This window comes from Paramisgurnus dabryanus, chromosome 19, assembly GCF_030506205.2.
Source record: "Paramisgurnus dabryanus chromosome 19, PD_genome_1.1, whole genome shotgun sequence".
Lineage (NCBI taxonomy): Eukaryota > Metazoa > Chordata > Actinopteri > Cypriniformes > Cobitidae > Paramisgurnus > Paramisgurnus dabryanus.
In genome coordinates, this window is record NC_133355.1 from 10,461,259 (window position 1) to 10,484,180 (window position 22,922).

The window sequence follows — 22,922 nt, forward strand, 5'->3', positions numbered from 1 at the left end:
TCACTAATGATTGTTTTATCAGCATAATAACTGCACAAAAAAGTCGAAAAATGTACATACTGTACATCTGAAAATGTCTACATCCTACCAAAATGTTATCATGTTTGTATAAGTTTGCTTATTTGAATAGTGACCCAGAAACAGTGCATAAATAGGTTGTATTCATTTTATTGTATTCTTTCATTAATCGTATAACTTGGAATTACATTTTTCATAAAACAATGTCACATGTATTACTTTACAGCACCTGGATATGTGGGCTCAATTGTTGTGTAATCTGTGTTGTCTGGATTCCACTGAGCATTAGTTGGAGCAACTAAATTGTCGTTTACATACACGTCTAACCGCTGAGGGTTTGAGTAAAATATAGCCACCCTAACAGCCTGTAAAGAAAAGAAGTGAAGGTTAATGCATAAATCTACTAAACAAATCCATATGGAAATTAATGTACAGTTGTCTACAAAGATGATACTATAGCTGTGTGTTCGTAAACCTTTGTGAAACATTCAAGAAACCACCCCAAAAAAAATTAAAAGCATGTGTTGTTTGGTACTTTCCCAGAACATTTAGCAAAATAAACTTCAGGAAACGTTTTATAATGTAAGATAATTAGCTGTAAAGTCGTACTTTAATGCTTTGTGTTTATTGTAGTGTCTATATAACAGACCAACCTCTGTAGTGTTAGCGTTGAGCATCATAAGTCTCAGCTTCTGTGGTGTTGTGCTGGTGAAATAGATATCAAAGGATTTATTGGTGGCCACAATGCTATGAAACAGAGACACTCTCTTCTTACAGGCGTAGCCTGTACACCAGCTGTGGTCTTGTGGGCCTGAGATGAGAGAAATAAGTCGTCCACAGTTTAAAATGAAAGAATACAGTAACATTCAACAACTTATTTGACTGCATCAGAACATGATTGGTAATCTTGGATGTTAAATGAATAATAAAAAGTTTTAGTTGATTATACCATTCAGTAAATCTACATATGTGTCCCCAAGGATAGCTACAGGTGAAAGACGTCTTGTTTCTGTGTCTGCGTCCATACTTTCAATAACCAACATCTGATAATTGAGTCCAAAGCACTTGTAGCTCTGCCAGGTGTTCATGTATGTACAAGAGTCTCTGATCACACCTGTACAGGTAAAACACACACATCATAGACAGAGATATTTAAGGCAAGATTGATCAAATATTTCTCTCTTACATCAATGTAAATAATAATTTACCTTTATTAGGAGCTATTTGATTGACAGGTATGCGGCTGCCGTTGAGAGCAGTGAGCATGACTTTAGGGATGCGGTAATCACCCAATCCATGCCGCTGGTCTCCGTTCCACTCGTACTCTGAATACGGCACCACTGCTCCTACTGCACCCAAGAAACTTCCATCCAGATCCTTCAACAGAGTCTTCTTCTTAGCATCACAGTCCATGTCCACACAGTCGGATGGGTTCACTTTACTACGGTAAGAGCAAAAAAAGATGTAGGAAGGTAAGAAGTACACATTTATCAGTCATCTTTACTTTATATTGTTCTTTTTGGAATGCCTGCAACAACCAGATGTTTGTTACCAGAACCAGAAAGTGATAATTGATGAACATTAAGCCTTCAGTTTACCTGAGATCAGGGTTATGAATGAATGCTAGAGATTCTTCAGTGCTGTCTATCTTAGAGATCCTCTCAACACTGATTGGATGTTGTAGGTCCTCATTTCCTGGGTTGGTCATGAACATGTAATTTCTTTCAGTGGAACAAACATTCCTGAACCCAACAAATGTTGTATCTGATGACAGGAACAGACAGTAAAATGACAGAGTGTCAATTTTAGCAGCTTGTAGACAATTTCATATGTGAAACTGGAGATTAAACATAAGGTGAGGTTGGTCTCACCAGAGACTGTCAGTAAACCGGCTATGGCGTTGTAGCTTGTGAGTCCAGGGTGAGGTTTCTGTGGTGCTTGGTTGTGGTCAGATTCAAACGTCGGCCAGCAAACTCCAGACCTGCCACCTGTTGTACACAAAAAGTGCTTTAGTTTATTAATTAAATCAATACAATTAAATGCATGCATCAATAAAAACAACACTATATACTATGTATTTACTATACAGTGGCAAGAAAAAGTATGTGAACCTTTTGGAATTTCATGTTTTTTTTTTATTTGTTATAAAATGTGATCTGATCTTCATCTAAGTCAAGGGTATTTATAAACATAATGTGTCTAAAAATATTATTTTATGTCTTTCTTGAACACACTCATTCCACATTTAAAATGACAGTGAAAAAGTCCTAAAGGTGGATTTTGTTTTTCTGAAGCCATTCTGTTGTGGACTTGCTCCAGTGTTTTGGGTCGCTGTCCTGTTGCATCACCCACCTTCTAAACAGATTTAGTTGAAATATGACGTTTTCACATTATCATGAAGAACTGTCTGATAAACTTGGAAATTCAGTGTTGTGCCTGAACGATTTCATTGAACGAAAGTTCATGAACTCATTCATATTTTGGGCGAACGTGAACTGAACGTACTGTATTACTGCCTGCTGAACATTACTGTGAACTCGTTCATTCTGGGACTTTTGAACGGCATGCTCTCTCAGTTTAACATCATTCAATAGGGTGCCAGATTTCTATAGAGTCTTCCAGGCGAATACCCAGCTAAAACACACTGTAAACAGGCCTTAATGTGTAGCGGGAAAAACACCCAATCTGGCAACAAATCTGATGCATTTAGCTTCAGTGTTAAAACTGATAAAATAATTGCTGTCTGTGGTTCTATAGACCTTTTGCGTGTTTGCAAACAGAGATGATGTTTTTTGTGGGCGGAGCCCAACTGGTGGCAGAAAGTGAATGCTTCTCAATAGCTGTGTGAAGTGTTTTAGCATTAAACTGTGATTTTTAAGGATCCGGTGTTCTGTAGAAGTCTGTTTCCCCTATATTTCACTTAAGTGTAATGTTTCTTATAACGTTTTCATCAAGTTACGTTTATTTTTTAAATAAATTAAAAGTTTTAATGGCTTGGCCACTGATATGCTTGCATGTATGTAATGTATATGTTTTGTTCTTTATTGGTAAATCAATTATTTTTACAGAATGAATCTCTGAAGTACTTATAAGAGCAATACTATCATGTATTCTGTATAATATCATTTATTAAACATTTAATCATTTCCTGTTTTCAATTTCTTCCTTATATTTTTATCCTACGTGTTTGATCTAAAACTATTATGTTTACATACAAATTAATTTGTATAGGCCTGTTTATATATTATTAACACTTTACATCGTGTGTGTGTGTGTGCTATGTTTATATATTTATTAGTAAACATCATAATTTAGAACAAACAGGAAGAAGACATAGGCTAAGATATAAGGTAAAAAGAAGTAATAGAAAATGAAAAAAATACGAAAACTTTAATAAATGGTAATATTATTGATATTATGAACTAATTAAAATCTTTAATCTTTCTAAATAAATTATAAACGTAATGTGATGAAAACGCTATAAGAAACACATAGAGGGATCAGACTTCGACAGAACACCGGATATCTTCTCTAATTATTTTCTATTCAAATAATTAAAAGATTTTCAGATGATTTCATCACTCCAGTCTGTCCGGTTGAGGGCTTTTATTGCAATCATAAACACCTACGTTTATCTTCAAATGGTGTCTTCGACGATGATATACTATAAAAATGAAGGTCATCTATTTTGGCATTCCTATTCTGACACTCAACAGCACAACAAAACATTTTCTAGTGAGTTATATTGTTCGTTTCACTCGTGTCTCATTCATTTCCACTGTTTTTTCTGCCACCACATGCGCGCGTGACGTAACTGTGACGTCGACTCGCAAAAGGTCTATATGGGCTATAATATGGGAAAAAAGAACTATAAATTAGTTCATTTTTGGAACTGTGAACTAGTTCAAAATTTTGAAATATTAACTATGAACTGAACTAGTTAATTTTAAAATTTGTGACCTGAACTTTAAACTAGTTCATGTAGACAGTGAACTTTCCCAACACTAAACAAGACTCTATGTGTGCTTAAACCTGACAATTAGCCTTTTTTAAGGTCATTAACTCAAGGGTTCACATACTTTTTCCATAAGTTCTATAAGGTTCCTTGGTTGTTCTCAATAACGACATGAAAGATCCAAAATGTTTTTTTGTGTGTGTGTTATTTTTTACCCACATTATGTTTGTCAATACCGTTGGTTTAGATGAAGATCAGATCACATTTTATGACAAATGTATGCAGAAAACTATGAAATCCCAAAAGGTTCACATACTTTTTCTTGCCACTGTATATACCTGAACATGCTGTTTTGTGAATTACTCACAGATGAAGGCTGTTGGTAGGCACAATGCAAAGTAAGTGGAGCCGTGACTTGTTCACAAAACAGCATAAACCTTGAAAACCTTATTGTTAGACAATTCAATTATTAAAGTAAAAAAATTTATAGTGCAACTATCATGAAGTAAAATCACTAACAGTCTTCCTTCTGCTGAAAAAAATAGTCCTGACTGACAAGGGGTGTGTAACGATTAACCGTGCAAATTCGCTTTTTCTCAATGAATGAATTTGAATTCATTACGGTGAAATCCCGGCACATCCCAAATAAACTCCCTTTGTGCTACAGAAGAAGTAGCATTACAAACGCAATTCCAGGAAATGTCTACAGGAATATTTATATCGCTGTTCTTCAGATTGTTTCATGTATTTTCATGATAATAAAGAATATTTTGAATGATTGTGTTTGACGAGTGTTGCTTTTTTTTAAATGCGCGTTATAAACGACTCTGACTCATAATGATTTTGGATTGATAAGGACTTATACTGACCAAATGCCATAGTACACGCACAAGCTGTGCATGAAACAAAGAATCGTAGCCCTGCGATTCAGAATCGATTTCAGACAGGCATTTTTAATGGGACACGCGATTTAATCGTTACATCCCTATGACTGACTATGAACAGCAACTTACGTTTATGTTGCCAAGCAAAAATGCTTAAGGTACTACAGTACACAGTATAATACACAGAATCATTGGGTGTAGTGATCATAGCTGTATTATGATTGAAACACAGCTATTGACCATTAGAATCAAGTATTGTTGAATACATGTATATACAGTTCATACCTTTAGGGGGTCGTGGAGCCCTGTGGCTTTTGCTGAGGGCAACGTATGTCTCAGTTGTTGCCAGTTTGTCCAGACAGTTAAAATCAGGGCTGCTGCCCACAATCAGAGACTCCTAATGCAGGAAAATCAATGAAGTGTGTGTGTTAAATAAACATTCATGTTCCTGATTACACTCATAACTATCTAGTTTGTGGATCCTCACCTCTACATGGATGGTTTTGTCATCATATTCGTGGCTGACAGATGGAGGACTGTAGATTATAGGCATGATGCCCATTCCATTATCAACTAAAGTCACATTGGAGATGTACACATTCATAGATACCTGAAGGTCAGAAGGATAACATTTAATCCTAAAGCCCACAAGGGCAATGTACTGCACTGTATACAACACTTAATGGTTATTGTTAATGAGTTTTAAGGTATTGAATTAAGACGTTTATCATACTTGAACATAAATGGCAAAATCAAAACTTTTCCAGACGGTGAACCCCTGGATTTGAGAGCAGCCAGCAAGTCCGTCTTTATTCATGTAGATTCCATACAGACCACCATGTGCTTCATTCTCACTCCACTGGGCCACTGAATCTGATTCTTTTATATAATGGAAATTAAGTAGCAGTTAGTTTACAAAGACTGCACATGTAAGCTTTCTAACTAACGACTTTTATAACTTTATCAAGTCCATTAAAATACATCTTATGTACCTGGACAAGGTTCTCCATCAATTCTGAATCCCACTCGTTCATAACCAGCAACAATATTCCCTTGAAGAATCACATTGGTTGCTTCACTAACCTAAAATAAAAAACGTAATTATTATTTATGGTATCTTTTGCCTTTTCAGGAGAGCTTTTGTATAGGACTCTGGGAGGGCAATACTAATATTTTTGTATCATCATAAATAAGACAATTTTGATAAAGAATATCATTTAATTACCATGATACACAAGCATGTCATGGTATGGCCACAATATTTATATTTTTACCTCAATGGCTGCATTCCATTCAGTGTTTAAAGTCTCCGCTGCACCATTGTAGGATCCTGGCCATAGTGTCATAGTAACCAAATTTCTCCGGACAGCACTGTTATCACCCCATATTCTGATTCCTAAAGAAAGATCATTGCAAAAGACAAAAGCATTAAATCATATCAGCATACTTTATCTGATTACATTTTTGTTATATTGATTTTTCTTTGATTGGACACCTTCTCCAACAGTGTGATGAATCACGTTGTCATCGATATTGAGTCCATCTGTTCCAAACACCCCAATAGCAGGAGCAAAGCCATCATGAAAAGCACATCCCTTGATGTAGGACTCACCAGCCACCTATACAAATAGTACCAATGTGGTTTCAACAGATCACTGCAGTTTAAATCAATTTGATTATGGTGTGTAGAAAAGCATCATCAGGGCATAAAAATCAAGAGATATTTATTTTACATCTCCCAGGTTCAGAAACGCCAGAGAGTAACGTGGATCTGATGGGTCGTTCCATCCCTCCTGTCCTGTGTGGTAGAACTCAACGTTTCTGATCTGAGCTCTTCCTGTAACACATAATACCACAAGTGAGCTTAAGTTTTAGTTACTTATTCTGTACAAGTATCATTTTGACACACTTTGTAAGAGGTGTTTAAATATGAAGTGTGTACATTTTTAAAGCGAATACATTTGTGTTCTTTTGGTTTAACTTATTGTCAGATGGCCCCCTCCCTATTTTGAGTATTTTGTTGTGAGGTTTATACCTCTGTAGTCAGATTTTGCTCCTGGGACAGTGGCCACCAGTACTCTTGCTCCATAAGACTGTGTGTTCATGGCTGGATACTCCTGTCCAATGATCTTGATGTTTCTGGTCAACAGACCCACATCCCCTGCAAGCTGATAGCTTCTAGAAGATCCTGGAACGTTGTACCTTTTTCCTGTATGACCATAGCCATATTATTTGTTGGTTAGAAAATACATTTAAAATTGTGTACAGAGAAATCTGTGAGAATTTGGATAATTCAAAGTTGCTTTAATAAATCAACCATTAATATTCAATCAAAATCTTTTAATATTTAGTAAATGTATAATAAGCATAGGGTGGTTCTGTTTAGGAAACTAAATGCCAATAAATCACTTTCAGACAACATATGAGGAGCTCAGATGCAAAAGCTGCTAAACACCACCTCTGTCAAAAACTAAATAACCTCACTCTCATGTTGTTACAAACCTGTATACATTAATTTTTTTCTGATGAACACGAAATATGAGCCCAATTCACTTCTATAATAGAAAAAAATACTATGGAAGTGAATGGGGTTTATGAATGGTTTGGTTACAACAATTCTCAAAATATTTTCCTCCGTCTTCAGCAAAACAAACAAATAAACATACTGGGGTCCTAAGCATAAAACAATACTAACCAATGTGTGTGTATGATACAGGCCGATCCAGGATCAGTGTGCGGCCATTATCTGAGACTGCATTTATGGTGCAAATTTCTGTCTGCCGTGGGTCATAACTGGTGGTAGACAGCAGAATCTGATCTCCAACCTGAAGGTAATAAACAAGTAAAGACAAAATATGTTTTTATGTACTGTAAGCAGAAAAAAACACTAAAGTCTAAATGTAGAGAGCACATTGATATAATATAAAGGCGCTCTTAAAATTATGACAATTAATACATTTTTTAAATAATTTTCTTTGATTAAATAAAAAGAAATGTCAAATTGTAATGTAAATAGTTAGTCTTAGGCTCCTTTAAATGCTGTTTTGTCATGGAAGAGCTTCTGACCTTCCAGTCAACAGTTTCCTCCAGAAAGAGAGTGTTGTTTCCCGCTTGGACCGTTTTAGCCAGCTTAGTGTGATACACATTGTGTGGTATGCCATACAGATCAAGAGATCCAAACACACCTTGAAAACAGCAGTTTTCAAAAATATCAACATTTATAAGACTTCAGCTGTTTGTCTTTTGTCTACTCAAATTTAACTTTACAAATCTAATAAACTTTGTTATTTGTATAGTGCCCTTACCCAGCACTTTAGACCCCTGGTTTATTCCAGGCAACTGCCAATCTGGCGTGAGGTGGTTTCCTTTCAGTATGATCTGTAGTTCACCTCTGAAGGGTTCATCAGCCTGCCCAGCAATCAGTTGGCCACCCTGATTAAATGGATAAGTAATATCAGTGCCTTTTTGAAGGAAAAATAACTAAGAGTGTTTTCACATCTGTAGTTCAGTTTATTTCTTTTTTAGCAGTTTTGGTTCCTTTTCACACCACACTGATTGCTCTGGTCTGCACCAGTTGAAACAAATCAAAATTCAGTCATGTGATAACATTCACATCGCTTATTGGCCACATGTCTTTGAACGTATTTCCTAAACTGCTTCTCTATTGGTCTCGATTGGTCCGCAAATTCCAACAGAACCCCGGAAGTAAACAAAAAGGAGGAAAATACAGCAGACGCCATAGACAGACGACTTTGCGCTGTAATTATGTCCGTGGTTGATGTAATACATGGTTTGTATACAGCACTCTAGACAAACTGTTCATTTCCATAATGAAGCGCTGATGCGGCTTGAAAACGTTTTAATGCACTGCAATGGAGAAGCCAACGAATTTCTGAGGCTCTGCCGCAACTCCAGGTATGTCCGCGACCTGTCATTGTGCTAATATTGCTAATAGAAACTGTCAACAAACTTTTCCTCATCCCATAATGCACTGCACAGCTGACTACGGCAGTGGGTTTAGTCTAAATGCACAGTACTTTTGCAGTTAGGTCGGTTCGATCTCAGATCGTGTTCTCACCACAAATGAACCGCTCTAGAGTTCTTTGAAAGCGTTCCGAGACCACCTCTTCAAGGAAGTCTCGGTTTGCTTGTTTGGTCCGTTTCTGGTGAGCACCAGAGTTCGATTGCTGCATTCTCACCTGCCCAAATGAACCACACCAAGTGTGGAACTCTGGTACGATTCAACCAAACTAAATGAGGCAGGTGTGAAAGCACCCAAAAATCCTTAAAATAATATATTTTTGCCAAGAAGTGACTGGAGAATGTATATTTAATATTTACTGTAAGTGTATTTTCTCTAACTGCTCTTTATACTGTAAGCTAACTCAGAAGGGTAGGGTAGGTCTACTGTAGATTCTTACCTGAATGGAGATGTATGTGACTTCAAGAACAATGTTGTTATATTGAGAACCACCAATGTTTGCCGTGCCATTATTTGTGTCTGGTATCACCAAAACTCCCAGTATTGTCAGCTTGTTCAGGGAAGGAATTTCAGTGTCTACAACCACACATGTCCCTATAAAACAAAGTGGGCCATTTAACATTAGTGACCACTTTTAAACCACAAAGCTTATTTTATACTCTTAAAACACAAAGAATAATCTAGAGGGAAACCATGGCTAACAAAGTAATTTTTCAGGTTCTAGGAAACAGCTTAACAACTCTGTAGACCGTATTACAACCTTTGCATACTGTAGGGTTTCCAGCATTGCAGTTGCTTACCTAATGGAATGACCACATCAGAGTCTGTTTGTGGCACAACGTAGTTGTTTGCTGAGCTTGACCTCCAAAATAATGTATTTGACCAGGGAGTACATCCACTATATATTTTACAAACAAAGTCAAACATCAGATAATGTGATAATATTTTTTAAATGTGCTGAGCAAGTGGATATGTATAACATACATGTTTTCAGGTCTGGGGGTGGACAAATTGCCCCAAGTTTCTGGTGGAAAAGCCAGACCAGAGTTAAAAGGTTTACCACCTTGACCAGATTGACCAGGTAAAGGAGTTGGAGGTGAAGTTGTTGGAGGTTGTGTTGGTTGGATACAGTTCTGATAGTCACACGGATATGAATAGAAGTCTATATGTATGTCTTTAAGCGAACGGTCCACACTGCTTTTTGGGATTGAGGTATGATCTCTTCCAGACACTGTTGTCAGAGGATAACAAACATTTAATTCTCTATAGGCCTGATAGTATTGGGATGGCATTTGTATGAATCATTATTTAAACATTGTACAGTCTAGCACATAATGATATGTGTTCTCTTTACATACAAAAGTAACTTAAGCCAATATTTTGTATGGAGTAATTTTACCCAAGTAATAGACGCTGTATGAATCCTTGTTGAAGTACCAGTCTCCATTTACATTCACAGCAGGGTCCAGGGGCTGTGAGGCACTTTTTCGGTAATCTATAATGTGGAACCAGAACCCTTCAAAATCTTGAGTAAAGTTGTGAGTCAGAATGATATAATCCTCTGGCTATTAGGGAGGAAAGAAGCACAGAATTATTTACATGTTATTTACACAAATGAATGTTGATTGGCTATTCATGCAAATCCAAAGTTATGTTATTCCCAGATAACAGAACTACTATGTAATAACACTAAAACATCTGGGTACTCCTCTGTACTAGTGTCTTCAATTCACATCAGACTCCTGATCACCAAGTCAGGGTTTATTCTCAGAAAACAAAGGGCTGGCTGTATACAGTCTATTAAATATTTCCTTTCATTTTGTTTAATGCTATGTGAAACATGTGACACACAGACAAATATAATAGTATTAAAAGTGTTATGTCTTGGATCTTGACAGCTGTGGTCACAATGATATTGTTAAAGGTGACCAATATTCCACAGAAAAATTGGGGGTCTGGAACATAATGAAGATCTTATATGGGCAAATAATAAATAATAATAATTGTTATTTTATGATTTTAAATAAATGTATTTCAAATACTGTGTATGGTTTGGGTAGTGCACACATTTTACCTTAAAGCCGTAGATCATTCCAGTATATTTTATGGTGCTGATTTGATAACCATCCTCAAAGTACCAGTTATAGGTTTGGTTTGAAGGAAGCAATGCCATCCAGTTATTATTGTCAGTCATAAGCGTTTCAAGATAAGGTAGCTCACATGACCCTAAAAGAGATAGTACAGGTCTTTCATTACAAGTACATTGGGATTGTAGAAACAAATCAGATAAATGCACGTCATCTTTATATCTCAGTGATTTTAAATTTTTACCTACCAAAAGAGTTGGTAAGAATCACATTGTTATACCGAAGTGATCCTGGATTTGGATTGTTGAAAACCAAACGATGGAAGTTAATGGTGTTGTCACAAACTGCCCCAGGAACACCGACACTCCAATCTGCTACTTGAGAGCAGTGACTTGGATCGAGCAGGTAACTCATTGGCACCACCTTGGAGTTCAATTTCCCTTTTTTATTAAAAAAAAAAGAGATGTTACTCAGAAGTTTTTATTGTTGGAATATTGTATTTACAAGGCAATGCAAATAATATAAGGAGCTCGGATGCAAAAGCCACTAAACGCCACCTCCGTCAAAAATATTTTTTGATATAAACCGAATGCTTTTGGCACAATTTATATCATGTTCATACTTTCACTCCAAATCTTTATCTTTGTAAGTCGCTTTGGACAAAAGCATCTGCTAAATGCCTAAATGTAAAAAGAGTAAAAAAATTATAATTTACAAGAAAACAAGTCTGAGGGGTTTGCATCTGAGCTCTTAAATATACACTATACTATGTATGTACTTGTCAGGGTTCCATCAGTATCTACAAGCACCACCTCATGCTCCCATCTGAACCTGGCCTTGTTGGGTGACTGATTGAATCGGATCCCACCAAACCTCGCGCTCCAGCCTCCACAGCGGAATGTGCAGGTTCCAATAAGTTCTGCCACCCCAACAGCTGCGCATGATACCCGGTTGAAGTTCACAAAATTGGTGTTGATGACACTCAAACCATCTTCCAGGGGCAGAACAACGCCATGTGTGGTGCAGTAATCATTTCCCAATCCCAGCTCATCCACATGACCCACAATGGTGCTGTTGACCACAGCTGCACCTCCTTCCAGCCCCCATCCACTAACATAGCCCCATGTGATCCTCTTGGTCTCCACTCCTGCTTTTTCATTATTGACCATAAGAAACTCACTGAACTGCACAGCTCCAACATTCACCCACTCAGCACCTTTCTCATTGTTCCAGGAGGTCAGGCGGCGGAAGACTGCTGGGGCTGGTGTTGACATTGAGGAATAGCTGTTATCATTCTGCATAGGAAAATACTCCTGAAAGATCCACAATCCATACCAGCCCTGTGAATGCACTGTGTTATTAAAAAACTCTAAAAGTGGTATTTTATTCGGACAGATGTGGGTATCATATGGTGATGGACCATTAGGACAATTATCAATCTGGTACCAGAAACCAAAGTGCGTCCCACCAGCCGCTGCATTATGTCTAATGGTGTTGTTTGGGTTGGTTACCCAGTATGCAGCTGGAGTAATATCGTCATTTAGCAAACTTGTGCTCTGTCTTACAAATATGGCCAAATTGTTTTGCAAGATGTTTCCGGTCTCAGTGCCATCTTCGATAAAGAAGGCACCACCTTTAATATCGTAGATGACATTACGCTCCACCAGTAGGTTGTGGGTGTTGCGGATGGCCACAGCACGGTTGTAAGATTGATGTATGGCACAGCCACGCACATACGACTTATACTGAACATCACCCATTAGATGCCAGTGGATTGGATGTCGCCCCAGGCGGAACCCCTGTCCAGCATGATAAACCTTAAATAGAGAGGAATCATTCTTTGACTGCATTATAATGCATATTTTTGTAATTGGGTATCTTAAAGAGATACTCTGGCAAATAATGAAAATTACCCCATGATTTACTCATCAAGCCACCCTTGATGTACATGATTATCTTTTATCAGATCAACACAATCGGGGTTATATAAGAAAATGTCTTGTCTCTTCCAAGCTTTATATCGGTAGTAAAATAATGTGTAAAAGTAAATCATGGGGTACTTTTTTCTTGCTGGAGTATCCCTTTAACTCTTTCACCGCCAGCGTTTTAGAAAAAAGTTTCCAGCCAGCGCCAGCGTTTTTCATGATTTTCACCAAAGTTTAAAGCCTTCCAGAAAATGTTCTTCTTTAAATATATAAACATACAATATACCAAATGAAAGAACAGACCCTCTGCTTTCAAACAAACAAAAAAAACGTTTCATCCTACCTTTAGAGGTTCTTTTGCAATCAGCTTTTGAATATGGGTAGGTTTTTGCAAAAACACCATATTTTGAGCAAAAAGCAGAGATAATTCCATTTTTGTGACGGACTTTTCATAGAGATCCCATTCAGAGCGATCTTTAAAACAGACACGGACATGCAGCAGCTTGCCATAGGGCAATACTTCCGGGTTTAAAAAGTTGCGGAAGGTGGTGGATAATAGCGGTATTGCGGAAAGACGGAAAATCTCGTCATTGGCCAACATATTGCTCATGTGCTAACGGAGCAGCAAAAAAGATTTTGTTTCTAGAAACTCATCAGCTTAATCTGAGTTTCACTCCAGTTTTGGCTGTGCATACAGTACCTGTCCCCTGTTGAAGCAATGACAATTTCATCTCCAGTTTTCCAGGTGACAGCATCCAACAGTGTGAGAGTACTGGAGCCACTCTGTGCAGTCTGGGAAAGACGAGTCCACGGTACAGGTACTGGGATTCCTGGAGAAGCAAGGGTGACATGTAATATACAGTGGCAAGAAAAAGTATGTGAACCCCTAGGAATTAACTGGTTTTCTGCAGTGATTTGCCATAAAATGTTATCTGATCCTCATCTAGGTCACAACAATAAACAAACACGATGTGCATATGTCACAAGCCAGGGGCTGGCTGCTAGTGGTTAAGCCACGCCCCTTCTCAATTCCCACCTCGAGGAGGTCCCCAAAACCAACCCAATGACCAAACAACAACGAGGAACAGGTAAGTATAAAAAAATATTCTTTATTTGTTTAAATATTTAAAAGATACTGGGGATTGGGGAAAGGGGAATTAAAAACTAATGCCCGAATCTGTCCTCCAGGGGGCCACGAGCAAGCGAGTGACAGGGGGGTGGGGGTTGCGTCGGGGAACGGGCTCCCGCCTCTGGTTCCCTCTGCCCGTGGCGCGCTCCTCTTCCTTCCTGGAGGCAGAATAAATCAAATCAGTGTTGGTATAGACTTTTTCTTATCCGTGTACCTGTAGCTAGCTCGAGGCGGTTCACCGCCTATCTCACACAGCTCCTTGCTTGTCGACTCACTCTCCTTCCCTGTTCTCTCTTTCTCCACAGACTACCGCCGGGACACGAGGACACGGTGGATCGACCTCCGAGGGTTCTCTCACCTCTTCACCGACTGCGGCTCTTGGTAAGTATAGGTTTCCTTCCTTACCGTTCCTTTAACACTCACACGGGTTCTCTCTACTCCTCCACAGATAACTACTGGGGACACAAAGGCACTGTGAATCGGTTTCCAATGGTTTCTCTCACCTCGTCGCTGACTACAGCTTCTGGTACGTTGGGCTTTCCTGGACGGCTTGATATCTCAGTGGTCACGCTGACTCTGTCTCTCTCTCTCCACAGAGGACTCTGCGCTGACTACAGCTTTGGGTAGGTATGGCTCTCTCTTCACAGTTCGGTATCTCAGCATTCACGCTGGCTCTTTCTCTCTCTCTCCACAGATGACTGCTGGGGCACAAAGGCACAATGAATCGGTTTCCAATGGTTCTCTCACCTCTGCGCTGACTACAGCTTTGGGTAGGTATGGCTCTCTTCACAGTTCAGGATCTCAGTGCTCACGCTGGCTCTCTCTCTCTCTCTCCACAGATGACTGCTGGGACACAAAGGCACAATGAATCGGTTTCCAATGGTTCTCTCACCTCTGCGCTGACTACAGCTTTGGGTAGGTATGGCTCTCTTCACAGTTCAGTATCTCAGTGCTCACGCTGGCTCTCTCTCTCTCTCTCCACAGATGACTGCTGGGACACAAAGGCACAATGAATCGGTTTCCAATGGTTCTCTCACCTCTGCGCTGACTACAGCTTTGGGTAGGTATGGCTCTCTTCACAGTTCAGTATCTCAGTGCTCACGCTGGCTCTCTCTCTCTCTCTCCACAGATGTCTGCTGACTACCGCTTCGAGGTAGGTATGGCTCTCTGCACAGCTCTCACAACACACTCCTCTTCCCTGTTGATTTGGCAGTTTTAACAGGTCATATATTACTTTAACAGGGTGGCGGACTTACGATAACTGGCTGCGCGATGCGTCAGCTAGACAGTGGTTTCCTATGTGACGCCGGGGGCCAAAACCCTCTCGGCGAGCTCGTTGGTCTACAGAGGGGCGAGAACGTCACGCCGTCACACCGGGTCGAGCGCTGCCCTTTCCTCGAGACCCGTTGGTCAATCGAAAACTGGACCGGGGCGCCCTTTCGTCGAGACCTCGGGGCGGCGGATCTCCTTCGCCTCCAACTCTGTGATGATAAAAGGACACAGGTAAGGTAGCAATATTATAGGTAATACTCACACACCGTCAATAGCACAGTTCTTCACCGCCACTCCTAAACTCAAGTCCGCCGAGCGTTTGGCTGGGAAAATACTTCGAGACGCCACTCCGTGATTTTAAGACTGAAACACACTCACAGCATATTCATGTACAGGTTTTTACTCTAGAACCGTTCTTCCTCTTCGTCGTCTCAAGAATGAGTGACTGGATGCGGGGGTACGTCAGACAAGACAACAGCAATCTCACTGCAATACACAGCATTACACAGCACCACTCCAAGTGAAAATTTCTACATCCAAGACTCACCCACCACGCTCAGTGCTTACAATAGACGCCCGTCTTCCTTCACCTCACTCTGGACGAAGAATATGGAGATGGTAACTTGGCCTAGTGTTTGTTTTCGTCACTGGAGCTGTTTCAGCACAAAGACCCTTTGGCTCACCCACCGCGCTGGTTCAGGGGTAGGGCCACCCACTCTCTTTCGAAAACACTCAAAGAGATATACAGGTCAAATACATGCACAACACATCCATAAGGAGACTCCGTTACTTACAGCTGCTGTACTTTCTTCGTCCCACGCTCCCCAAGATTGATCTCACACTGCTAGGACTCCAGATGCATAGACAAGGTGGTTTTCAGCCACCAACACCACTTTTCCACAAACGTATACTCACAATGGTGCGTCTTTCCTTCCTTCGTTTCTTTCATCCAAGGTCAGTATTCGTTTAATTCTTCTACCTATAAGGTCTTCGGTATCTTCATCAATGTAAGTCTATAATCCAAACGAGAGAGAGAGCAATACAGCAATCCAAAATAGCGTACCCGGTGAGCCCAACTCAACGCTACGATACACACCACCAACCGGAATAATAAGCCCCCCAACTGTGGTTTAAACTGCTCTAAAATACTCTCCTACGTGTTGCCATCGTCCAATCACCCGGCGCTCCTCTTAATGACTCTCAGCTGTATGTAATTTGGCTGATTACAGCGTTCGCGACGCTACCGGATGTCCGGTGTTTTCTCTTACCGGTCCGGGCGGAAACATCCGGGCGGAACCAAACTTTCCCAATTTTTGGTTCCGCCTAAAAGATCGTCACTCCTGTGACACATAAGCTCACAAGACATAAATAATTCCAGTTTCTTGTGTCTTTTGGAAACACCCATTAAACATTCACAGTGCTGGAGGAAAATGTAAGTGAGCCCATGGACTAATTACTTTATTGAAAGCTTTTTTGTCAGAAGCTGGCAAACTGGAGTCCAATTAATAAAATGAGTTTAAATGTGTGCTTTAGTGCAACTTTGATATTAAGACACTCACACATTTTAAAATTGCTGTCCTTAAGAAGCATCAGCTCTTCTGAACCAAGCTCTTATAAAGTTATCTGATCAAGAGATGTTGCACTCCATAAGGCTGAAAAGGGATACAAAAAATCTCAAAATGTTTAGACCTCCATCAGTCTACACTTAGACAAATTGTCTATAAATGGAGACAGTTAAATACTGTAGCTACCCTTCCTAGAAGTTGGCGCCCAGTCAAGATAACTCCATGCAGAATACTAAATGAAGTAAAGAAGAACCCATGAGTAACAGCTAAAGGCTTGAAGACATCATTGGAACGGACACACAGCTCTGTTCCTGAGTCTACCATACACAAGTCTTTGGACAGGCACGGTGTCTATGACAGTGTCACAGGTCAGAGAAGCGGACCGCCCCTGTCGCGGGTCACGCTCCTCCTAGTTCCACCCCAAGGAGGTCCCAAAACACCCCAATGACCAGACCGACACAGTATTAAAATTTGACAACTTTTATTAAATATTATAATCTCTTAGGGGGAAATTAAATACTTAAAAGGGATCTCAGTCCTTAGTCTCATGGCACATTTCGGAGATGGCACTTCCACGCTCCTCGTTTCTCCACTTGGGATGACGTACAGTAGTACGGTACAGGTAGGGTTTCCTTGTGTTCATTCTCTTTTTCTCTCCACAGGCTGCGGGCTGGGACACACAGATACAGTTATTCAAACGCTGGTTGGCTCTCACCTCTCCACTTGGGACAACGTACAATAAGTACGGCACAGACAGGGTTCTCCTCGTGTTCGTTCTCTTTCTCTCTCCACAGGCTGCGGGCTGGGACACACAGATACAGTTATTCAAACGCTGGTTGGCTCTCACCTCTCCACTTGGGACAACGTACAGGAAGTACGGCACAGACAGGGTTCTCCTCGTGTTCGTTCTCTTTCTCTCTCCACAGGCTGCGGGTTCCTCTATCTCTCTCTCTCTCTCTACAGTAGTACTGCACATCCAGAGCTTGCTCACAGCATAGGCCAGGTAATAACAACTGACACCGGCAGCCTTTTCGTTCTCCCACGGTGAATTTAGCGAAGGCGGGGGGGTTTCTGACAATATACACACAGCAGTACACAGCACCACATCAAAGTGAAATTTCCACAACAGCACAGATTCACCCACCGTACTCAAAGTGAACACTTAGGAGGCCCCGTCTTCCTCCACTTCGCCGGAGTCCGTTAGACGGTGTTTAACCCAGTCAGCCTTCACGTCGCTGTGATAGCCCAAGTTGTCCTCCTTCGGCTCGCCCACCACACTGTTTAGGGGTGGGGCCGTCCTCCTTTTCCTGGGGTTGTTCGCTACGAAACAGGTTAGTATACGGTGTTTCTCAGACTCGATGTTTCATACTCACAGTCACTGTAAGATCTCTTCTGATGCTCTCCTTTTTGTTACCCACAGACGATTATTTCCAGCCTCACAAGGCAGGGCGTTTCTTCCCCCAACAGGGTTGCACAGTGATTTCACTTGTATCACAATGTCCTCAATATATAGCAAACACTCACGCTAACTCCGCTTCTTTCGTTTCGTTTCAGTATCCAGTAGTCTCCAATCGTCTTCCAACCACTATGGTTTACTTCGTCCCACACAGCCACGCCAACTTCAGCCTGAGAGGAAAACAGCACAACCACAAGCGCAACACAACAGCACAAAACGAAACCTCTTCGGGGTGCTCCTTTAAAAGATCCACAGCATGTCTTTCTTTCGCCTCCTGTGGCTCTGTCCTCTTTCCGCTCGCTTCCCGCGATACCCGGATCAACAGAGCCTTCGGGCTCTTCAAAAGGTGCGTGTCTTCATTCTGCCCTTGGCAATAAGGAGCTTTCCCCGTGTCGATCGCCTCTCGTGTCAATCACCTGCCTTTCTTTGTGTTCCTGCAGAGCTATTTATGTGTCTTGTCTTCACACTGCCTCCAATCACAATTTGCTTCTGTAATTCTTCGCACCTGTGGCTCATAAAGCCCTGATTGTGTTGCCCTTGGAAACCAGGAAGTAAAAAGGTGTTTTTAAAAATCGGGTCCGGGCGGAAACCATCTTCAAGCGGAACCTTTCTCCGCCCTTTTGGTTCCGCCCTATAAAAGTCACCCTGTGACAACAGTACACCACGGAGGAAGCCGCTGCTCTCCCGAAAAACATTGCTGTGAGCCTGAAGTTTGCAAAAGAGCACCTTGACAAACCCCAGTGCTACTGGGAAAATATTTTATGGATTGATGAAACAAAAGTTGAATTTTTTGGGAAAAATGTTATGGCGCAAAATGGGCACAGCTTACCAACATTCTGATTCAGAACTACTGAAAGCGCTTGCTTGAAGTATTTGCTGCCAAATGAGGCTCAACAAGCTGTTAAATACAAGGGTTCACTTACATTTTCCTCCAGACTATGAATGTTTAATGGGGGGGTTCTCAAAAAAGACACAAGAAACTAGAATTATTTGTGTCACCTCATGCACATTGTGTTTCTCTATTGTTGTGACCTAGATGAGGATCAGATCACATATTATGGCAAATCACAGTAGAAAACCAGTTTATTCCTAGGGGTTCCCATACTTTTTCTTGCCACTGTATATACACCATGTCTGCATGTATCAGGAGCATATCATTCATAATGTTAGTAAGCATAGTAAATACTCTACAAGCATACAGTACCATGCAAGTCCAGCACTCCTTCTCTGACACCCAGGGTCTTAGCACCATAGACAGGAAGTTCTTTAGATCTCAGGTGTCCATGCAGTGTAATGATGGCCTTATGCTGGAAGGGCTGCTGCTCTGTCCCGATCTGTAAAGCTCCACCATCTGTGATCAGAATGTTCTCCGCCTGTAGCTCAATATCTGCCTCATCAAAAATCAGCCGTCCACCTTAAAGGAGATAAAACATTCAACTCAACTCAACTTCTATTTATAAAGCACTTTCAAAACCATTAAAATGGACCAAAGTGCTGCCCATGAGTGCTAAACAACTTCAAAATTACACAAAGATTCCAATAATTCTAAAATACACAAAACAAAACATCATCACATGACACCATAATCAAACACATAATCACTCACAGTTCCCAGACCATATCAGATACCAAACGCTTTATAAAATAGATAAGTCTTTAAATCCTTTTTAAAAGTATCCATGCTTGGCAGGGATTTCAGTGATAGCGTCAGCTCATTCCAAAGTGCAGGGGCCGCAACAGAGAAGGCACGGTCTCCACTACGCCTCAATCGAGATCGAGGGATGGTTAACAGCATATTCTGAGAGGAGCGTATTTGACGTTGAGACTGATATGGGATTAACATATCATTTATGTTTTTAGGAGCTTGATCGTGTATAATGCTTTAAAAACGAACGTTAACACCTTGTATTGTATTCTGAATTTAACAGGTAACCAATGAAGGTTTATCAATACAGGTGTTATGTGATCTCGTTTTCTGGTATTTGTTAGAAATCTCGCTGCAGCATTTTGAACATACTGAAGACGGGTAACGAGTGATTTACTTATGCCTAAATAAAGAGCATTACAATAATCTAACCGGGTTGAAATAAAGGCGGAACAATCTCCAAATCATTGTATAAAAGGATGGGTTTTTATTTGGTCAATTTTCTCAACTGAAAAAAAGATGATTTCACAACGCTATTAACTTGGCGATCAAAACGCATTTCAGAATAAAAAATTACACCGAGATTCCTTACCTGACTACACATATTATTGGTCAATAGTCCACAATTTCCAGCCAAACTATTCCCAGGCTTATCTTCATTTAATTGTTAAAAATTATTTGCTAGCAATCCCTTTACCTCAGTCAAGCACTTATAAAATTTAGTTAGTGATATACAACCATCACACTCCAGTGGAAAATACAGTTGTAAATCATCAGCATACAAGTGCTATTTGATGTTAAACTGCTTAAAAATGGAACCAAGGGGTATCATGTATAATGAAAACAGAGTCGGACCAAGAATTGATCCCTGAGGAACACCCCATGAAATAGTCGCGGAAGCAGAGACATGATTTCCAATTTTTACAGAACATGTCCTATCGTGCAAATACGGAGAAAAACACTCCATTGAGCCACGCCATTGATCCCTACATAATCTCTGAGGCGTCCTATTAAAATTGTATGATCCAGGGTATCAAAGGCTGCACTTAAATCTAACATCATTAAGGCAACATTTTTCCCAGAGTCTATACTTAACAAAATATCATGGTTACACTTTATTTTGATAGTCCACTTTAGACATTCTACTAACTATAAATAATTTTGCAACTACATGTCAGCTAACTTTCAATATTTTGCAACTATAGGTCAACTAAATGTCATTAGATTATTTGTAGACTATAAGGGTTGGGGTTAGGGAAGAGGTTTGGGTTAGTGGAATAAGTTGACATGCACCTGCAAAGATACTTATAGACAGTTGAATGTCTGTTGAGATATCATCACAATAAAGTGTTAGTAGATATTAAGCAGACAGTCTACTAATTCTCTAAAGATTGGTAGTTGATAAGTAGTTGCAAAGTTACTTATAGTTAGTAAAATGTCTAAAGTGGACTATCGAAATAAAGTGTTACCAATATCATTAGTCACCTTTAGTAATGCTGATTCTGTGCTATGTTTGGTCCTAAATCCAGACTGAAAAATATCCATTATATTATTATCCATCAAGAAATCTGTAAGTTGATTATGGACAACTTTCTCTAAAATCTTATTCATCAAAGGCAATTTTGATATAGGTCTAAAATTTTTAAAATCCTGTGGGTCCAAACTAATTTTCTTTAAGACTGGTTCAATGACAGCATGCTTAAACCCTGTTGGTACTGTTGGCTCTAACAGCGTTTTGATAATTAGAGACACTATAAGAATATCATAAGATACTTGCAATTTATCTTTTAGCCACTACGTTCTGCCGACATATCCGCCTGATATTCCGCGTAACATCACTTAACCACAGTTCTTTTGTAACTTTTTGACTTCTCATATTAAAAGGTGCAACATTATCCAAGATCTCTGTACAAACACGATTAAAAGAATTGACTAGTTCATCAGGTCCCACAACGGGCAAAGATGTAGGCTCAGTATGAAAAAAAAAAAAAAAGCAGTTGAGAACGCACTAGGTGTAAAAGTAGTGATAACCCTGGACATGATTGATGAAGATGGATTACATAGTCCATTTGTTGCGGAAGTGAAATGAAACCTAGGCATATGGTCAGAAATAGCACTTTCTTCAACACAAATATTATCTATCGTTATCCCCAAAGAAAACACGAAGTCAAGATATGTCCATGACCGTGAGTTGGTCCAGAGATACATTGAGATAAGTTAAAAGAATCTACTATTGGTCACACATTTCTGAACAGCACTTTATTGATTTTAGGAAAGCATCAGAGTGGCATGTGTTCATGTCAGGAACCTGAGACGGTGCATGTTTTGCAGAAATTATGACCACCACAGACAAGAGCTTATTAAAGAGTTGTATGAAGTTGGTTTGCAAGAAATATCGCTGAAAAGTATTTTAGAAGTAGGGTTTTAAATTTTCATCTTGGTGATTCACGAGAGAGAGAGTCAGAAGTTATTCCCTGATCCATGTTTTCTACTGTTATAAGCTTGGATGTTCGTCTGATAGATGAAGGACAAATGCATTTTGGATTGCTTTAGGGATGAGTCAATTATTTGGTAATTGTGATATTTGGCTGGAGTATAGCCCATAATTCATATTCAAAATTCACAGTTTTGAGTTAATGTAAGATATTTATAAAGTAGTGTCTAAATGAACATACCTTGGATGAGGAGCATCTTTAGGACAGGAGTGCTGGTGTCCAACAGAATGGTTTGACCAGCAGTGATTACAGCCAGTGTGCCCGTATCAGGAGGAGAGAGACCACCCCATGTATAGGGAGATGACCATACATCAATGTAGAAGAAATCAGCATGATCCTGAGAAACAGGAGAATATCCATTAATGGTTGTAACTCTGAATGCTAATATATTTTTAAAAGGCTTATTATTAAAAAATTGAAAACTAGATAGAGCTTTGGTAGCTTGTACGACATATTTGTATGTAGTTTTTTAAGGGGGGGGGGGGGGATCAAGGAGTTTGGGCTGAATT

The 22,922-nt window shown here is 39.9% G+C and overlaps 1 protein-coding gene across 1 annotated transcript in view; it reads right to left on the reverse strand.

Moving 5' to 3' along the window:
* Positions 1-22,922, reverse strand: part of LOC135773571 (fibrocystin-L-like) — a 125,810-nt gene that overhangs the window by 2,168 nt on the left and 100,720 nt on the right. The window contains exons 44-70 of the mRNA XM_065283237.1: positions 22,594-22,750; positions 19,478-19,687; positions 13,552-13,681; positions 11,705-12,804; positions 11,175-11,366; positions 10,914-11,065; positions 10,239-10,404; positions 9,882-10,070; positions 9,640-9,726; positions 9,279-9,433; positions 8,163-8,289; positions 7,924-8,042; positions 7,553-7,682; positions 6,893-7,066; positions 6,591-6,694; positions 6,353-6,476; positions 6,132-6,253; positions 5,850-5,940; positions 5,591-5,736; positions 5,345-5,467; positions 5,143-5,254; positions 1,890-2,006; positions 1,617-1,782; positions 1,227-1,459; positions 968-1,132; positions 672-829; positions 248-383 (exon numbers count right to left, since the gene is read on the reverse strand). Coding sequence (XP_065139309.1) covers positions 248-383; positions 672-829; positions 968-1,132; positions 1,227-1,459; positions 1,617-1,782; positions 1,890-2,006; positions 5,143-5,254; positions 5,345-5,467; positions 5,591-5,736; positions 5,850-5,940; positions 6,132-6,253; positions 6,353-6,476; positions 6,591-6,694; positions 6,893-7,066; positions 7,553-7,682; positions 7,924-8,042; positions 8,163-8,289; positions 9,279-9,433; positions 9,640-9,726; positions 9,882-10,070; positions 10,239-10,404; positions 10,914-11,065; positions 11,175-11,366; positions 11,705-12,804; positions 13,552-13,681; positions 19,478-19,687; positions 22,594-22,750 — 4,885 coding nt within the window. The remainder of the gene's footprint in view (positions 1-247; positions 384-671; positions 830-967; positions 1,133-1,226; positions 1,460-1,616; positions 1,783-1,889; positions 2,007-5,142; positions 5,255-5,344; positions 5,468-5,590; positions 5,737-5,849; positions 5,941-6,131; positions 6,254-6,352; positions 6,477-6,590; positions 6,695-6,892; positions 7,067-7,552; positions 7,683-7,923; positions 8,043-8,162; positions 8,290-9,278; positions 9,434-9,639; positions 9,727-9,881; positions 10,071-10,238; positions 10,405-10,913; positions 11,066-11,174; positions 11,367-11,704; positions 12,805-13,551; positions 13,682-19,477; positions 19,688-22,593; positions 22,751-22,922) is intronic.